Below are 18,375 nucleotides of genomic sequence, written 5' to 3'. Positions count from 1 at the left end.
ATATGACAGGTACTGTTATCATAAGATATATAAGGCACCTAACGTTAACGGTACATAGTAGGTGCTCACCAAAAGCTATTAGCGCTCTTTTATCATATAAAAGGAAAAAAAAAGAGCACAGAAAAGGTGTTTTGCAAGGTGTAAGGTGCCGCACAAGTTTTTGCTACAGTTATTACGTCACCCTTTGTGGTCATAATCCTTCATTTATTATTCTTTCGGAGCTACTGTGATGGTCCCCTAGTTACCGTGGCCATGGAAACTCAGCCCGCAGTCCTGGCTTGGACGGTTCGCGGGCTCCCCCTGGAGGCCACCTTCCGGGCCTGCAGCGGGACGACCGGGCAGGCCTTTGAGAGGGGAGAGAAGGGAGCCGGGAGTTGTAGGCCACAGGCGATGGCTGCCGCGGAGCGATGCATGTTGGGAGTTGTAGTTCTCGGGAGAGGAGGTTGGCGACCGCAGACCCAGCTCCGGTCTCACCCGGATGGCGGCTGTGAGGCGCGGCTGTTGGCCGTGGGGCTCGCTCCTCGGTCTGCTCGGGCTGGTCTCGGCCGCGGCCGCCGCCTGGGACCTGACTTCGCTGCGATGCAACTTCGGCGCCTTCTGTGAATGTGACTTCCGGCCCGACTTCCAGGGTGAGCAGCCGCGGGCGCCCGGACCGGAGCGGCCGGCGGACCGGGGAGCCCTCGGACCCCGGGGGTGCGCCGGGGCCGGACCTGGAGAGTAGAACCGAGGGTGTGACCCCCAGACTTCCGGACGGCCAGGGCCGGAAGTGGGCCCGGCGTTGAGGGACCCTGAGAGCCTGGGGCACGGCACTTGGGGCGAGGGTTTGGGGATGCCTGTTTGGGGTCCAGGCAGAGCCCTGCCAGGATGGAGAGAGGCCTTTGACAGCAGGGCCTTGGGGGGAAGTTTAGACTTCCGCACTGGACTGGCCGTCAAGGAAGAAGCCTGCCTTGGAGATGGGCAGGAGTCTTGGGCAGACCCTCTTGACAGCTCGCGCCCACTTAGGGCTGAGCGCAATCCAGAGGGCTATCTGGTGGGGGCGCTGCTGAGCTGAGTCAGGCCTGAGGATGACTCCTGAGGCCGAGACCCCAAGGGCCGCACTCCTTTCCGCAGACAGCCTGTAAAAACGTCCCAGAACGCGGATCCCCAGACCAGGTTCCAGACATGACTTCCCTCCTGGACCTCTTCCGTGGCGGGTGTGTCCTCAGCTCTGACACTGTCCTTCTTGTGGCCCTAGGTCTGGAGTGTGACCTGGCGCAGCACCTGGTGGGCCAGCATTTGGCCAGGGCGCTGGTGGTGAAGGCACTGAAGGCCTTCGTGCAGGATCCAGCCCCCACCAAGCCACTGGTCCTCTCTCTGCATGGCTGGACTGGCACCGGCAAGTCCTATGTCAGCTCCCTGCTGGCACACTACCTCTTCCGGGGTGGTCTCCGCAGCCCCCATGTGCACCACTTTTCCCCGGTCATCCACTTCCCCCACCCCGGCCACCTGGAGCGCTACAAGGTAGGCTGGTTTTGTCCTGGACCACCATCCACCTGCACTGTGGAGTGCTGGACCCTAGGGAAGGAGTGAATCCTGAGCCCAGAGAGGGGAATCACTTGCTCCAGGCCACACAGCCAGTTGAAGCCTCACCCTTCAGGACCCACCCTGAACAAAGCTTGGGGTGGTACCACCCGGCAGGGAGTTCTTGATTTAATTCCTGGGGGCCAGTAATGGCACCTACCTGCCAGGGTTGTTGTGAGGGATGTGGGATTATAGAATTGCAGGTGTTATTTATTGAGCATTTACCTTTGCCAGACAGTCTGCATTATCTTCTCTCTGTAAAGCCCTTAGCCCCAATTTGAGGCTCAGAGTAAGCACTCAGGAAATCCAATTAGCTCTTACTACTGTTGTTGTTGATTGCAAGGTACTTTCCAGGCTAATCTGTTTCAGTTGTCAACTCTGTTGGGAATGTTCAGGGAGCAGGAAGGAGCCGTCCCCTTTTTTAGAAAGCAGTAGGTGTCGGGGAAGGAGCCCTGAAAAGGCAGGTGAGAGGCCTGGGTCTGAGTCCCTGTTTTCTTGCTGACTTGCTGTGTGAGCTTGGACAAGTCTCTGCCCCTCTGTGGGCCACAGTTTCACCATCAGTCCCATTAAGGGATTGGTACTCTCTGGGAGACCATATCTTCCTGGGAAGGAGATTAATTCTTGCTTTGGGAAGAAATCTGGGATTGGGGGAGCATCTCCAGTCCCCCTCATACCCTTGCCTTTCTCCCACAGAAGGACCTGAAGAGCTGGGTCCAGGGAAACCTCACCGCCTGCAGCCGCTCTCTCTTCCTCTTCGATGAGATGGACGAGCTGGCCCCAGGCCTGATAGAGGTCCTGAGACCTTTCCTGGGCCCCTCCTGGGTTGTCTATGGGACCAACTATCGCAAAGCCATCTTCATCTTCATCAGGTGGGGCCAGCTTTGCAGCGGGCAGGGTGCAGGGACACTTATCAGAGGTCTCAGCTCTCCAGTCTTGGCCTGTGGTCCCATAGCAGAATACTGTTCCCCCCGAGCCCACTGGGCTTTCCCAAAGTCCCCCACACCCTCACTGGTGACACTGTTATTCAAGGTGGTTGACTTACCTTTGACATTCTCAAAGCCCATTCTGGGCTCAGTCTCTCTCTCTTAAGTAAATAAATAACTAAATTATTTATTTATTTATTTATTTTTGGCTGCGTTGGGTCTTTGTTGCTGCCCACGGGCTTTCTCTATTTGTGGCGAGCAGGGGCTACTCTTTGTTGCGGTGTGCGGGCCTCTCATTGCGGTGGCTTCTCTTGTTGTGGAGCACAGACTCTAGGCGCGGGGTCAGTAGTTGCAGCTCGTGGGCTCTAGAGCGCAGGCTCAGTAATTGTGGCGCACGAGCTTAGCTGCTCCGCGGCATGTGGGATCTTCCCGGACCAGGGCTCAAACCCGTGTCCCCTGCATTGGCAGGCAGGTTCTTAACCATTGCCCAGTGTTCCCTGGGCTCAGTCTCTTAATCCTTATTTCTTTGCGGAACCCTGCTGGGTTAAGAGTTTTCCCTCTTTTGTGGCCAAGAGGACACAGGCCTGGGAAAAACAGGACTAGAGTTTCAGTCCCACCTCTAGGAGTCCTAGCTTTGTTTCCTCAGGCAAAACGCTTCAACTCTCTGAGCTCCCACCTCCTCTTCTGAACAACAGGGTCAATCTTAATGCCCCACTGTCCTCCTAGAGGCTGGGTGAGGGAAAGTCGGTAAGGGACTTGAAAGTGTTCTATAAACTGTAAAGTGCATGACACATATAGCCGAACTTCCAGGGGTCATGGTTAAGGGCACAAGCTCCGGAGAGGGGAAGTGGTTCCCGGGGTGTTTTGAGTGGGCTTGGCTCCTGCCAGCACTGAGCTGGGCCCCCAGGCTCAGGTCACGTTAGGTGGCACGTGGGAAGCAAGGGCCACATCCTGTCCTCACTGTCTGCGTTCCCCGTGGTTTTTAGCAACACTGGCGGTGAGCAGATCAACCAGGTGGTGCTGGAGGCATGGCGCAGCCGCAGGGAGCGCGAGGAGATTCGCCTGCAGGAGCTGGAGCCGGTTATCTCCCAGGCCGTGCTGGACAACCCTAACCGTGAGTTCGGCCAAGGACCCCACCCCAGGGTGGTTTCCAGGCTGAGGTCTCACACCCAGATCACATGGAGGGATGGGCTGGGCTCCCTGGGGTGGGCCAGGCTCTCCCAGGTCTGATGCTCTGCCCCCTGACCCGGTACTTCCCAGCCCAGGCTTTGGCGCTCTGGGCTGGCAGACAGCCTCCCCGAGCCCAGCACCTGGAAGGTGGCTGGGAGGATTAAGACCAGCCCCGTTCCTGCACTTCCTTCCTTTGGGGGTGGACAGGGCCCAGCTGATCCCCGTGAAGCACTGCCTCTTCCCATCGCTCCTTCCTGCAGATGGCTTCTGGCGCTCGGGCATCATGGAAGAGCATCTCCTGGACGCCCTGGTGCCCTTCCTACCTCTCCAGAGGCACCATGTGCAGCACTGTGTGCTCAACGAGCTGGCCCAGGTAGGCCTGGAGCCAAGGGATGAGGTCGTCCAGGCTGTGCTGGACAGCACCACCTTCTTCCCTGAGGACGAGCAGCTCTTTTCCTCCAATGGCTGCAAGACTGTGGCTTCCCGAATCTCCTTCTTCCTCTGACTCTCCAGGCAGCATCCTTGTCTTCCTCTACCTGGCCAGGCTGTGAAGGAATAGCCCTGGGGCCTCTGCCACAGGGTCCCTTGTCCTGTGCCTCCTGGGACCCAGAGCACAATAGGAAGATGAGGAGGGCTGTTGGCTAGGCCATGAAACAGAAGGCCAGGGCAGGCCCTGGCCTCTTCACTGGTCTGAGGGCATCTTGGCCTTTGCTTCCTTCCTCAGGGAAACCGCTGGTCACCCCAGAACTTCAATGAGCCTTGACCTCACCCTCCAGCCTGAGCCTTCTTAAAATGTGAATTTTAACTCAGGGACGGTGGCTCGTGGCTGCTCCCTCCTTCTTTGGTCTCGGCCCTGGCTCAGGCACCACACCCCTACCCTCCACCCCACACCCTACGTCCCAGTATCGTAAAGCCAGGCTGAGACTTCTGTCTCTGGGAACAGAGGGACACAAGTTGCCACTTGGGCTGGGCTTTTCAAGTTTTTAATTTTGTAAAAGAAGAGAACAAATACAATAAATTTAGCCATGGGACCAGAGGGATGTTGGCTGAGGTTCTGATTGCTCTGGAGGAGACTGCTTTGCTGAGCGGCCCCTTCAGAGAGCAGCCTCACTGCCGGGGCTGGGGTTCTGTCTCAGGCCCTGGGTGGTCTGCGTGTTGCTGGGACTTTGGATCAGTCTCCAGCTCCAGTCCTGGGTGGCACCAGCCTTTCTGGGTCTCCAGCTCTGGCCATGGGCACCCTTGGCCTTTCTGAGCCTCTGCCTTGAGCCCTGGGTGGCCTCAGTCCCGCTGGGCCTCCGGCTCCGAGTGGCCTCGGTCTTGCTGGGCCTCCGGCTCTGGACCTGGGCGGGCTTGGTCCTGCTGGGCCTCTGGCTCAGGGCGGCCTCGGTCCTGCTGGGCCTCTGGCTCTGGACCCGGATGGCCTCGGTCCTGCTGGGCCTCTGGCTCTGGACCCGGATGGCCTCGGTCCTGCTGGGCCTCTGGCTCTGGACCTGGTCGGCCTCGGTCCTGCTGGGCCTCTGGCTCTGGACCCGGATGGCCTCAGTCCTGCTGGGCCTCTGGCTCAGGGCGGCCTCGGTCCTGCTGGGCCTCTGGCTCTGGACCTGGTCGGCCTCGGTCCTGCTGGGCCTCTGGCTCTGGACCCGGATGGCCTCAGTCCTGCTGGGCCTCTGGCTCTGGACCTGGTCGGCCTCGGTCCTGCTGGGCCTCTGGCTCTGGACCCGGATGGCCTCAGTCCTGCTGGGCCTCTGGCTCTGGACCTGGTCGGCCTCGGTCCTGCTGGGCCTCTGGCTCTGGACCTGGATGGCCTCGGGCTCGCTGGGCCTCTGGCTGTGGCCTGGGGTGGACTTGGTTTTTCTGGGGCTGTGGCTCAGGCTTAGGTCTTCCCTCTTGTCCCCCAAGTCTGAGGATTGTGTCCTTAGCAGTGAAGAGTCAGAGAATGTCACAACGGTGGTCGAAGTGCTCCCGTATTCCTGGCAGACAGTGGACGTCTCCGTCTCTGAGGTGGACGTGGTCCTGACTGGAAAGGATATGTCAAGAGAAGCTGTCAGGCCGCCTTCCCCAGACAGTGCCAGGAAAGGGAGACTTCTAGGCCTCACCCTTGCCTATGTCCCAGAGGACTTGCATGGCCAAGGGGAAGGCCTGCCAGCTCACGGCAGCCCAGCCCTCCGGGCACCCTGAGCCCCGCAGGTGGGTCAGGGCCGTAAGATAAGGGGGAGATACGAAGGACCCCACTCGGCCAGCGCCGGCCTCCACTCTCCTGCCTGCCTCTTGCCCTCTGCGTTCCAGCCACAGCCAACAGCCTGCAGGGCCCTGGCCCCCTGCCTGCAGCAGTTCCCCCCGCTCCACCCTGCGCACACTTGGCTACCGCTCTTCCCCTGGGTCCTGGAAGCCCTTCCTGACCCCCCAAAGGGAGCTAAATGCACCCAGAGCCCTCAGGACTCCCCTCCATAGTATGGCTACACTGTCCTGGTATCTGTTTACCTGTGTGCCTTCCTCCCTTCAGGACCAAGAGCTCCCTGGGGCAACGACTGTGCCATGCATGCCTGTAACCAGTGTCCAGCACAGGCCTGGCTATAGGACGCTCAACGCGTTTGCTGAATGGCAGGAAGGCGGCTGCCGCTCCCGTCCCTCCCTGCACGGCCCACGGCTGCCCCTGGGGCCCAGAGCAGCATTCTTGCGTTTTTTACTTTTGTCCCCTCCACGCTGGCACCTTTCAGAATTGAGGGTAAAAGCCCCCTGGACGTGCACAGGCTTCGTGGGCTTATTTCAGGGAGAGGCCAAGGGGGCAGAGAGAAGAGAGACAGGCCTGAGCGGGGAATGAGGGTGGAGCAGGCAGCAGCTGTGAAGCGCCTCGCGGTGAGAGCCGGCCTCGCAGGCTGTGTGCTGGGCATCGCTGAGGGCTCCCTGTGCCCCCCGCACAGCTGGGATGATTCCTCCCACTTCACACTCACACAGCTGTGACAGCAGAGCCCAAATTCACACTCAGGCCTGGGAGTCCCTGACCCCTGACCTTTGCCCTCCCTGCTGCGTCGGCTCACTCAGGTCTGGCAGGAGCAGGGGGACTTACAGCCCAAGATGGAGCCTGAAGAGGTCTGGCTGATGTAGCTGTCGGTCAGGGACCTCTCCTTGCTGGGACCCGGCTCCAGCTTCTCCTAGGGCAAGAGACACGCTGCATGATCACAGGCTGCGCGGTCACAGTGGCCGCGGCTCTGTAAGTCCAGCCGCTTAGAGCTCCTCGAGGGTCGCAGGTTAGGGCTGGATGGGGACATGGAGAGGTTGACTGGACAGGAGGGGGCGTGGCCAGGTTAGACAGGTGTGGCCACGTGAGAAAAGCAGTGTCAAGAGGCTCTTGGGCCTCATCTCTCTATCTGCAAAATGCAAATTAGTTCAATTGTGGGATAGGCTTCTGTGAACTGTGAAGTGCTGTGTCCGGGGAATGGCTAGTGAGAAACTGAGGACCTTCTCCGTGTTTCATCTCCCTGCGCATCTGGGAGGGAACTCGCCTGCCATTACCATTTCCCGGACCAGGAAACGCCTAAGCAGCTGCCCTGGGCACTCGGCTAAGAGGCAGAGAAGCAGGGCTGGAATCCAAGTCAGGGGGACTCTGCGGCCAGGCTCTTGGCCCGGCTCTCGGCTGCTGGTCGCACTTGCAGGCCGCGGGAAATGTGCGGGAGTGAGATGCAATGCGGGAGCGGGCAGGGCTGCGGACCACTCAGCAGGGCCCCACGATGACTTCAGGGCGTACACAGACCCAAGTTCTGTATTTTTGTATCCTAATGTGAGCTAGGAAAACGTAGAGCTTGCCTTTCCCGTTTCTGGCAAGGGATGCTGGCACTCCGTTTACTTCGATGGTTAAAGTCTCCCTTGAACACAATTTACTTGCTGTCCATCAGCAGTCAAGTGGGTAAATAAACGGCAGGATATTCACAGGATGGCACTGTCTCCAGCAATGAGAAGGAGCAGTCAACTTGGATGCATCTCACAGACTTGGACGCTCGGTGAAAGGAGCCAGAGGCAAAGGGCCATGCGCCACGTTTGTCCTCTGTTGCAAAGGACAGGCACGCTCGTCTGCGGTGTTAGGAACCAGGACAGCCTTGTGGGGTGTGCTGGGCTGAGGGAGGGGCCTGGAAGGGGGCACGAGGGGCTTCTGGGGAACTGGGAATGTGTTCTTTCTTGATCTGGAGAATGGTGCCATGGGGGTATTCAGTTTGTGAAAATCCATCAAACAGTTCGCTTATGAGTCATGTACTTTTCTATATGTTCCGTTCAGTGAAAAGATTTTAGAAATGAATTTAAGAATTAAGAAAATTCTGGTACAAGTGGCCAGTCCACACAGCGGAATTTATGAAGGTGAGTGTGGACAAAGTGTGGGAAGCCTCTCTCTGTGAGGGGCCCACATCCTCACACACCCTCCTTCAGGTGTACCCCTTACTGGTACCTTCTCTGTCTCACAGCGAGATGTCCCCAGCCCAAGTCACACATCTGAGTGGTGGCAGAGCCAGGCCCAGAAGCCAGCCTCTAGCCAGCGTGCATCCCTCAGCCCTGACTTGGGGTACATTCCACCTTGGACCTCAAGGACCTCCGGCCCCGGCGTACAGCCCACTTACCTCCTTCTCCCCAGGGGCCTCGGCCTCTTCCTCTGGGCCTTCTGGCTTTGCCTGCAGGGACTGGCGAGTATCCTCTAGCTCTTTGGAGGTCTTGAACAAAGGCTGCTCCAGCTTCCACGAAAGCTGCAGGGCCCGGGCCCTCTGGCGCTCTAGTTCCCGCTCCTTGAGCTGCCTGACAAGCCGTGACCCCAGAGCGCTGGGTAGGCCTCCCTGACTCACCCCACCATCCCCAGGACTGGACAGCGGCCTGAGAAGGCGATTAGGGCCAGAGGTGCCTTGAGCCCCAACCGTCCCCCGACTCTGGGCCCGCGGGCCCTCCTGGAGAAACTCACCCCACGATATCCTGAGGGGTGCCGGCCTGCAGGCTGTGCTCCACCACCCGCTCCAGCTGCAGCCTGGCCAGGTGGGCCACCTGGCTGTTAAGCACCTCCTCCACTGACATGCCGGGGAAGAGAGTGGTCATCAGTGGCAGCAGCTGCCAGGAAAGAGGGTGACCATTGTCAGGTGTGGGCCAGGACAGGGGGCAGATGGTGTGGTGCTGCCCTGGCAGAGGAAGGGTTTACAGATTGTTGTTTTTTAAAGGGCTGGACCTTTCTGCCCCAGAACTATCAGGACATCTTGAGAAAGGAACTATTCGGTGAGGGAGTGCTGACGGTGAGCCTGACCAGTGGTTCTGCAGCCAGCCAGATAAGGGTGTGACCTCCAAGCTCCATGACCTGGGCCAAGGGAACTGACTTCTCTGAGCCTTACCCTCTTCCCTCTATAAATTGTGGGGTGATGATAATGTTACCTGTCTCGTAGGTACTGAAGAGGGTTAAATGGGGTGATGTAAGCTGAACTGGTTAGAACAGTGCCTGGCACGTAGTAAATGCTCCAGCATTAGCAGCTGTTATTACTGCTAGGAAACCAGGTTTCTTTTAGGGACAGGGAGTATCTTTAGGTGGCCAGAGGTACTGACTCTTGAGCCCACCCTCCTGGCCCAGCAGGCACACACCTTCGGTTGTGTGGGGTCAAGGAGCAGGACAGTGGCAACATCCTGGCAGGCCCCAAAAATGTTCTGCATGAGCTGCCGGCTCCTGGCGCGGTACAGGTAGTACTGGGGCTTCTGGGGATTGTGCTGGATGGCCACTGAGAAGCGGTTCTCTGCCTTCTGGAACTGCCTGCAGGACACAGCAGGCCACAGGGTGCTCTGAGCTGGGCCACCTGGAGGATACGGAGGCTTCTGGACCCCAGTGGGGAGTTTGGGGAAAATCAGGCTGGTCTCTGCTCCCTGCCACCACGCCCCTCTTGATGGACCCAACACTTAAATGTTAGTGTAAAATCCCAACATAAGTGGACATTTTTATGATCCTGGAGTAGGAAAGGCCTTTCTGAGATGTCATAAACCCAGCAGCTAAAAATGAAAAAATTAATTTGACTATGGTTAAATCCCATTATTGAGTAGCAAAAACACCACAAAAGAAAGCAGTAAATAGTGAAGAATATTTTGCCATAGAAGGCAGATGATAAGCTAATTTTCCAGCCTACAAAGAACACTTATAACCAAAAAAAAATTTTTTAATGAACAATTTAAGAGCAAATGGGCGAATGATTTGGGCAGGCCATAATGGCCAATAAATGCACGAAAGATGCTGTCCTGCAATCACAATTTAAACATGCAAAGTCAGTCCGCTGCGAGAGAGCCTTTTTTTGCCTACCCGATTAGCAAAGTTGAAAAACAGTCTTAATACCCTGGGCTAGGGAGGTTTGGGGACACCAAGACTTTCCTTTACTGGGGGAAGTTTATATTGGTTCATTATTTTTAGAGAACAATTGGGTATTATCTTTTAAAATGTTAATTTTTTACACTTTTTAACCCAACAATTTAACTTCCAGCAATCTAACTACAGAATCACTAGTATGAACGCATGAAAACATATGTCTTGGGTCTCATTACTGCATTATTTATAATAAAAAACTGAAAACAGCCCAAATACTCATCAGCATACTACTGTCTAAAGAAATTAATTGTGGTACCTCCACAGAATGGAATACTTTGCAAGCAATAAAAGAAAATAAGGTCGTCCTATATGTAATTGCCATGCGGAGTAAAAAAAGCAAGTCAAAAATCAGCTTAGTGGACTTCCCTGGTGGCGCAGTGGTTAAGAATCCGCCTGCTAAGGCACGGGACACGGGTTTGAGCCCTGGTCTGGGAAGATCCCACATGCTGCAGAGCAACTAAGCCCGTGCACCACAACTACTGAGCCCAGGCGCCGCAACTACTGAAGTCCGCGTGCCTAGACCCTGTGCTCCACAACAAGAGAAGCCACCGCAATGAGAAGCCGGCGCACCGCAACAAAGAGTAGCCCCACTCGCCGCAACTAGATAAAGCCCACGCACAGCAAGAAAGACCCAACACAGACAAAAATAAATAAATGAATAAATAAGCTTATTAAAAAAAAATCAGCTTAGCATGATCTCACTTTTGTAAAATGATAACAATTGTTAACATATGCATAGAAATCAATCTGGAGGACTCTTTACCAAACTTACAGGGGAAGGGGAGGCGTTGGGAGGTAGATATTAGAAGGAACTTTCATGTTCTAAGTTATGTTACTGAATACTTAAATTTTTTTTAATAAAAAGTGCAATTACCATAACAATATTCGCAGAAAAAATGAAGGAATTTTAGAGAAAACTTGAAAAATAAAATAGATATTTAGGAGACAACTGGGAGAGCAAAGGCATCTCGACCCCAGGATCCCAGCCGACCGGCTTCACTCCAGACTCTTCGGCCCCGCCCACGGCCCGGTCCGCCCCGCCCACAGCCCCCGCCCCACCCACAGTCAGCGCGCACCTGCTCCTCTGCTCGCAGAAGCCCAACTTCTCCTGCAGCAGGCCCATGCGCAGGTGGGCGCCCTCGTCCTTCGGACTCAGCGCCAGCGCCTGCTGGTAGTCCGCCTCAGCGAAGGTCAGGTTGCCCAGTTGGAAGAAGCAATCTGGAGACCGGGGGCCGGGGACGGGGGCTGAGTGAGCCCCGCAAACCCAGGGCCCAGGAGCCCCAGCCCAGCTGGCTCCACCCCCAGGGGGCGGGGCCTGCAACGGGTGGTGGATGACACCAGCGGGCGGTCGCGGGCACCTGCAGAGGTTTTCTGTGCCTCCGGCCACCTTCTTCCAGCTGCCTGATGCCGAGCATTTTGAAGGGCTGTAGCCAGATTGTCTAAGGCAACGTTTCCCAAAGTGTGTCCGTGGGACCCTGAGACTCCGCTTTCCCTCCTTCCCTCCTCCCTCCCTCAGGACCCTCAAGCGCCCAGCCCAGGCCTTGGAGGGGCAAGGGGCTCACACTGGGCTGCCCGGCCCCCACTCACCACCGCGGTTGATGTAGAGGCCTTTCTCCCGCTGCTCGCCCTTGAGCGCCTTGCTGAGCAGCAGCACCCCCTGCTGGTAGGCGCCCTGCATGTAGCAGTGCACCGCGAAGTCGTTGTAGGCCAACAGCAGTTGGCGCTGCGCCTGCTGCACCAGGTCCTGCTGGTGCTCGGTCATCATGTCCAACGCCTTCAGGAAGTCCTCCACGGCGGAGTCAAACTCCCGGAGCCGTCGGTACATGATGCCCCTACGAGGGAGGGACGTGAGGACCAAAGTGCCCCACCGACCAGGGGTGTCCCAGAGAGAGGCTGCGGCTCTGGGCCCTCTGACCTGGGGGGAGGGCCTCCCACCTCTTGCACTGAGTTTGGCCTGTGGGGCTCCTGGATTTTGCTACTTAGATAGCCAGCTAGTCACTGGTAATTTGACTTTTCTTTAAAAATAGCTTCCCTCTTTCTTTCTGGGAGCTGTGTGTGTGCCAGCCTCTATGCTAAGGCCTTTTTGTACACAGGACATTTTACCTCCACTGCTTATATGAGAAAACCCAGGCTCAAGGAAGTGAAATGGCCCAGAATGAGGTGGTGGGTCCTCGTGGGGTGGCCCAGATTCAAACCCAAGCCTTGTCCACTGAGCTGGGCTGAGCCTGCCAGTGTAAACTGCTCAGCAGGCCCGGGGGTCCAGGATTCCAGGCTCAACAGGCTGCTGCCTGCCCCTCCTCCAGAGGCAGTAGCAGAGACCACCTCCCATGATCCCTTGACCCCGATGGGAAGTAGGGAAAGATTGTTAGAGGCTAGATGGGGAAACTGAGGCCTGGGGAGGGTCAAGTGCTCTCCTGAGATCACACAGCACATCTGAGGCAAGGCAGGGCCTGGGACCCAAGACCAGCATCTCCCCACTCAGTACCGGAAGAGGAAGAGGCTGGGGTCCAGAGGGTTGTTCTCGATGGCACGGTTGATACACTGCAGCGCATGTTGCAGCTTGCCCTGCACGGCCAGGATCCCGGCATCTTGGCGTGCCTCTTGGGCCTGGCCCACCATCGCCTTGAGCAGCACCTTGGCCTGTGGGTGCTTGGGATCCAGTAGCAAGGCACTGTGTAGGTCTCGATGGCAGAGGCTGGGCTGCAGTGGGGGGGGCCAGGGATGGCATTGGGGTGCAGGCCAAGCTGAACCCTGCCCTGTTCAGTGTGGGGAGGCAGACCTCCAGGCCTGTAGGGGCCTTTCTCTGGGCAGGCCAGCACCATGCCACCCATCTTCAGTGGCTCTGCATTGCTTTGTGGGAAAATCCCATCTGAGGCTCCACCCCTACTGGCCCCTTTCTAGATACGACCTCAGGTGAGCCAGGTCCACCTCAGTGGTTTCTGCTGTAGAATGGGGTTACAGATGCCTCCTCCTTGCAGGACTTCTGCAAGGCTCACTTGAGGAGGGGGGAGGGTGCGGTCTCCTGACTGTGACTGTCGTGTCCTCCCTATACTCCCCTGTACACCCTCCCCAACGCTCCTGACCTTTAAGCCCAAGACAACTCTAACGAAGAACAGATTCAGCCCTGGGCATGAGCAGAAAACATCCCTAGGCAAATACCTTCCACTGGGTGAGCAGGTCTGTCAGTCAGTCAACAAACAGTTTTAGCAAGCAACCCATGTCCTATAGGGTAATTGGTTGGAGGGTGAGTGAGGCAGTGTAGACACCAGGTGTGAGTGGAAGTCGGGAGGGGGAAGATGGCCGAGGCTGGGGCAGGGCTTTGGAATAGATGGACTTGAGTTCAAGGGGAGCACCATTGTGACCTGGGGCAAGTTACCCAGACCATCTGGACCTGTTTCCTCATCTGTGAAAAGAGGGCAATGGGTTGTGTCTACCTCAAAGGGTTACTGCCAGCCTTAGAGATAAACATGAGTAAAGTGCTTAGAATGTGCTTAGGCATCGCAGGGAGCAGCTGAAATCCCAACCATCAGAAATAATTATCAATAATTACTAGTCTCGGGACTTCCCTGGTGGTGCAGTGGTTAAGAATCCGTTTCCCAATGCAGGGGACACGGGTTCGAGCCCTGGTCTAGGAAGATCCCACATACCGCGGAGCAACTAAGCCCGTGCGCCACAACTCCTGAGCCTGACCTCTAGAGCCCACGAGCCACAACTACTGAGCCCACATGCTACAACTACTGAAGCCCGCGTGCCTAGAGCCCGTGCTCCACAATGAAAGAAGCCCGCACATCGCAACAAAGAGTAGCCTCCGCTCGCCGCAACTAGAGAAAGCCCGTGCTCAGCAATGAAGACCCAATGCAGCCAAAAGTAAATAAATAAATGTATATAAATTTTAAAAAAGAGCAATAGCAGCATCTTTAAAAAAAATAATAATAATAATTACTAGTCTCCTACCTTTGAAGGAGACTCTCCCACTGACTCACCTGTGGGACACAGAAGCCCAGCCCCCAGCATAGGGAGGCTCATGGTTCCAACACCCCCAGGACACCCCGCCCAATCCGGCCCATCCCATTTACCCCATCCTGAGGTTCCCCCCACCCCACCCCCAAGCACCCAGGCCAAGCTGGAACACCAGGCATTGTTCTGGATGCCTCCCTTTCCCTCACGTTCACCGCGCCCCCCGCTAGCAAGTCAGTTTCAGGTCCTGCTTCCAAAGGTCTGTGGAACTTGCCCCCTCCTTGCCACCCTCATGGCCATCCTCCTCGAGCCCCACTCCTATCCAGATGGATGGTACCCGGCTTCCGGCCTCCAGGCTTGCCCCTCCCCCCAGCCCACATGCCCCCTGGCAGCCAGAAGGCTCTTTCTAAGGCCCACTGCCCCAGGGAGCACCCTTTTGAGGCTCCTGCTGCCCCTCAGGAAGAAGTCAGAGTCCCCTGGATTCACAAGACCCTGCCCATCGCTCTCTCATCCCTGCAGTCCCTCCTCCCTTGTGACCCCAAGTCTCATATCTAAGGGAAGCCTGGGTGCCCCTGATGATGCGTCACACAATTGGGAAATCATCCTTTGTGTAATTATCTGCTTGGGGACGTCTCCCCTGGGCTGTGAGTTCCATGAGGGCAGGGATGGCAAAGGCCTCTCACCTTGTGGTTTCTGGGGGCTGGCGCAGGCCTGGCACAGAGACAGGGCTGAGTGAGGATGGAACAACTACCCGACTGGGCCAGTGCCGGTTGGGGCCTCTGCCTGGGGAGGACAGGGCCCCCACTACACTGGGGGAGGTGGCTTCGGGGCTGGCCGACAGCCCAGCCGCCTCCTGTCATCTCAGCATCCAGACAAGGAGGAGGTCCACCCCGCTGCCCTGCCCTCCCTGCTCTACCTTCTGGAAGAAGTTGTAGAGCCTGGCCCGGAGGATGTAGACATCGGCATTGGTGGTGCCATGCTTCACCTCCTTGGTGACGAATGAGAGGCATTCACGATGCCGTTTGAGGGCCAGGAGACAGGCCATGCTGAGGGCAGAGGGCAAAGGTGCTCTGTCTACTGGGTGAGAAGGGAAGGAAGGGGACGCCGGGGGGGCAAAGGCCAGCAAGGACAGCCAGGGCACTCACCATCGATAACGGAAGCAGAATTTCTCAGGCTGGAGCTCAGAGGCTTGAGAGAAGACGTTCAGGGCATCCAGAAAGGCGCGTTGCTCGAAAAGGCACTGGCCCTGAGGACACAGAGGGCAGTCACTTCTGCTTGTGACCCCAGCCTAGCAGCAACCACGAGTTGAGGGATGGCCAGCACTGAGGTGGAATGACAAGGGACAGGGACAGAGCCCTTTAGATCTGGGAGAGACTTTAAGAGATAGAGACACAGATGGAGAGAGATCCAGAGCTGGGGAGACAGAAATATACAGTTGACGACAGAGAGACAGCAATACACACAAAGGAACAAGGAAAAATAGAGAAAATCTGGGAGGTGGACCAGAACAGCAGATCTAACAGTAACAGGCTCCTACCTGGCCTAGGGCTCCAGGTGCCAAGCCCTGTATTAAGAACTCGAACTTAGGGAATTCCCTGGTGGTCCAGTGGTTAGGATTCGGCACTTTCACTGCCGAGGATGTGGGTCGGGGAACGAAGATCCCGCAAGCTGCCCAGGTGCAGCCAAAAAAAAAAAAAAAAAACCCCAAAAAACAAAAAACCTGAACTTATCTCACTGGGACTAGCTAACATTCCCCTCTTAGATGAAAGAACTGAGGTTCAGAGAGGTGAAGTGACCTTCCCAAAGTCACACAGCAAGAGCAGGACTGGACTCCGGACCCCAACATTCTGGTTTTAAGAATGTTTCTTTTTCAGAATTGAATAATTATTGACATTAAAAACAAAGGCATTCAATTTGTCAAAATGGAAAAAAAATCAGAACTTTGTTGGGATTTTATGGTTTAATATCGTCTTTATTTTGCATTGCAAATGGTGGGCACTCTTACCATTTTAGTGATTAGAGCCTGTGGACTGTAGGCCTGTGCTGCCCCATACAATAGCCACCTGCTTCCCGTGGCTATGTAATTTCAAACCAATTCACATTAAATACAATTTCAAAATTAGTTCCTCAGTCACGCTCGCCACACTTCAAGGGCTCAACAGTTCCACGTGGCTAGTGGTTACCAGATGGGACAGTAATCATTGTCACTACTGCAGAAAGTTCTACTGGACAAAGCTGCAAAACCGTACCCAGCCCTGGTGGTAAACCAATACAGGAGGCGGGAGAGGTCATTAGCGGGGCAGCAGATGGGGACATAGACACAGGGACATGAAGGTCCCCAGGGAGTCAGGGCTGGTCTCAGGAACCAGGACAGCCCCCGTAGCTGGAGGGAGAGTCAGCAGGCCGGGGTGTGAGATGGGGCCTTGTGTGGGCCTGGGGCAGCCCCAGTCACCTTCAGGTAAAGCACCAAGGTGAGCCGCTCCAGGTAGTCCGTGTTCTCCGGCTGGGAGGAGTAGGCCTTTCGAAGGTTCTGGGCGGCCGAGGAAAAGTCGCAGAGCTGGATGTAGGCCTCGGCTCTCAAGGCATAGAATTCTACCTGTGGGAGAGGGGACCCAGGCTGCCGTTCCCCTCCCCACAATCCGCCCTGAGGCTTGACACTCAGCTACAACAGGGACTTGGTGGCCCTGAGAGAAGGGGCCAGGCAGGTGCGACAGTGAGGGGTGAGCACGGGGCCAGCAACTGCCTGTGCCCACCCAGGCCGTCCCCCTCACCAGCTGGGAGTCCAGGTGGAGGCCACGGGAGAAGAACAGCACCGCCACCTCCCAGTCTTCTTGCTCCAAGCACTGATGGCCTCGATGGTAGCTGCAGGGGCAGGGGGCACAGGCGGAGGGGCTGGCCCTGACTTGGGACCAGTCCAGAGCATACAGCTGGGGCTTCGGGAATGGGCTGGGAAGAGGGGGACTTGGGTAGGGAGACAAGAGGGGTAGACAGAGACCCAGGGAGAGGAGGCTGACATTCTTGGAGCTCATCCGGGCCAGCAGCCTTTTATCTGCTGAGGTGGAAGAGCCCTGTTATACAGTTGAGCTCGCTGAAGCTCAGGGAGGGAGAGTAACTGGCCCAAGCCTGCACAGCATGTCAGTGGCTGTGCAGGGTAGGAACCTGGGACCCCATGGCAAGGTAATCACTCACTACTCCCTGACTTTGAGGGGCACCGTTAACCCCGCAGCCTTTGGTTTTATATCATCAAAGTTCCGGAACACCTGGCTGGTCCCAAAGATGCGCTGTAGGGTCCCCTTTGGCACTGGAATCACCCATGGCTTTGGGATGTGCTGTGAGGGAGCCTGGTCAAGCCCCAGATCATTCTGGAACCAAGCGACAGCAAGCTGGAGCAGGCCTCCAGAGACAGTCCCCACTCCACTTACACACTCTCCTCAGGTATTTTACAGGATGGAGAAGGGGTAGAAACGAGGCCTGGTAAAAAGCACAATCTGGGGTCTGGTGGCACTCCCACCCCTATTCCCCTAACCTCTCTCCAGTTCTGCCTCTGTCACCTATGGTCAAGGTCTAACGCTCACACTGGCCTCTGCTCTCCTCCTGGTCCTCCTCAGCTCCTACCTCCAGCTACTGACACCCAAAACTCTGCAGCTCAGGCCCTGCCCCAAGCCACAGGCCCTGGGGGTCCAGCAGCTTCTTGCATATCCTGTAGGACCCTCACACTCAGCATGCCAAACTGAGCACCTCACCTGACTTCTGCCCCAGGTTTTCCCACAGCGGTGAGTCCACCTTCCTCTGCCAACCACCCAAGCCCAAGATCTATGTCCCATCAGTCCTTAAGTCCTATCTATCCCACTTCCTAAAGATCTCTTAGATCCCTCCTCTTCTCTCATCCTCTCATCTTGGCCAATGCCATCTCTGCTATATGCCAGCTCCGGCCACCCCTCTGACCTCCCCACCAGCCACAGGTCCTAAGACCTCTGTTCTCTGCACAAGCAGCCAGGGACTTTATTGAATCGCACAAATGATCTTGCCACTCCCGTACTTAAAACCTTTCCTGTGAACCCAGACGTGGTCTCTTCTCCCCCGACCCTCTGCCTTTGCCTTAGCCTTCTCCCGCACCTCTCTGGACTCTGTCATGAGGCCCCTTCCAGGAGGACCTCCGGGCCTGGGCGGGCTCCCTCGCGGCCCTCACTTGCCTCCCGGCACCCACCTCTGACGTTGCTAGGCATCATCTCCAGGACGCCCACAGGCTCCGCCCCTCTAGCCACGCCCCCGGAATCCAAGGACTCCTCTCGCTGGAATCCAATTTCAAACAGAGCCGGAAGGAGGTTAGCAAGTTTTTATCAGCTAGGGAGGCCGAGGTGTACAGCGGGGAAAAGACTTGCCGGGTTTCCAAAGCGA

General features: G+C 56.6%; 2 protein-coding genes across 7 annotated transcripts; one reads left to right on the top strand and one right to left on the bottom strand.

The window, feature by feature from the left end:
• The first annotated feature begins 443 nt into the window (after positions 1 to 443).
• Positions 444 to 6,645, top strand: TOR2A (torsin family 2 member A). 3 transcript variants are annotated; one of them, XM_036854443.1, is made up of 5 exons: positions 444 to 629; positions 1,235 to 1,500; positions 2,254 to 2,429; positions 3,470 to 3,597; positions 6,157 to 6,645. In XM_036854443.1, the coding sequence occupies exons 1-5, from the start codon at positions 479 to 481 to the stop codon at positions 6,228 to 6,230; spliced, it is 795 nt and encodes a 264-aa protein (XP_036710338.1). In that variant the 5' UTR covers positions 444 to 478; the 3' UTR covers positions 6,231 to 6,645. The 3 variants fall into 3 exon arrangements, with proteins under 3 accessions (XP_036710338.1, XP_036710337.1, XP_036710339.1); XM_036854442.1 differs by lacking the exon at positions 6,157 to 6,645 and adding an exon at positions 3,914 to 4,684; XM_036854444.1 differs by lacking the exons at positions 3,470 to 3,597; positions 6,157 to 6,645 and adding an exon at positions 3,914 to 4,049.
• TTC16 (tetratricopeptide repeat domain 16) lies at positions 4,723 to 18,288 on the bottom strand. Of its 4 annotated transcripts, none has more exons than XM_036854398.1 (12): positions 18,185 to 18,288; positions 16,430 to 16,573; positions 15,123 to 15,299; positions 14,894 to 15,047; positions 12,506 to 12,720; positions 11,608 to 11,852; positions 11,097 to 11,238; positions 9,255 to 9,420; positions 8,593 to 8,735; positions 8,261 to 8,432; positions 6,721 to 6,805; positions 4,723 to 5,670 (listed from the first exon to the last, which is right to left on the bottom strand). In XM_036854398.1, exons 4-12 carry the CDS (start codon positions 15,020 to 15,022, stop codon positions 4,748 to 4,750), a joined length of 2,220 nt encoding a protein of 739 aa, XP_036710293.1. In that variant the 5' UTR covers positions 15,023 to 15,047; positions 15,123 to 15,299; positions 16,430 to 16,573; positions 18,185 to 18,288; the 3' UTR covers positions 4,723 to 4,747. The 4 variants fall into 4 exon arrangements, with proteins under 4 accessions (XP_036710293.1, XP_036710292.1, XP_036710291.1 ...); XM_036854397.1 differs by having other exon boundaries at positions 14,894 to 15,023; XM_036854396.1 differs by lacking the exon at positions 18,185 to 18,288 and adding an exon at positions 16,749 to 17,166 and having other exon boundaries at positions 14,894 to 15,023; positions 15,123 to 15,223.
• Positions 18,289 to 18,375: the final 87 nt, after the last annotated feature.

This window comes from Balaenoptera musculus, chromosome 6 (genome assembly GCF_009873245.2).
Source record: "Balaenoptera musculus isolate JJ_BM4_2016_0621 chromosome 6, mBalMus1.pri.v3, whole genome shotgun sequence".
NCBI classification, from domain to species: domain Eukaryota; kingdom Metazoa; phylum Chordata; class Mammalia; order Artiodactyla; family Balaenopteridae; genus Balaenoptera; species Balaenoptera musculus.
The sequence above is the reverse complement of the archived record's forward strand: the minus strand, read 5'-3'. Positions and strand labels throughout refer to the sequence as shown.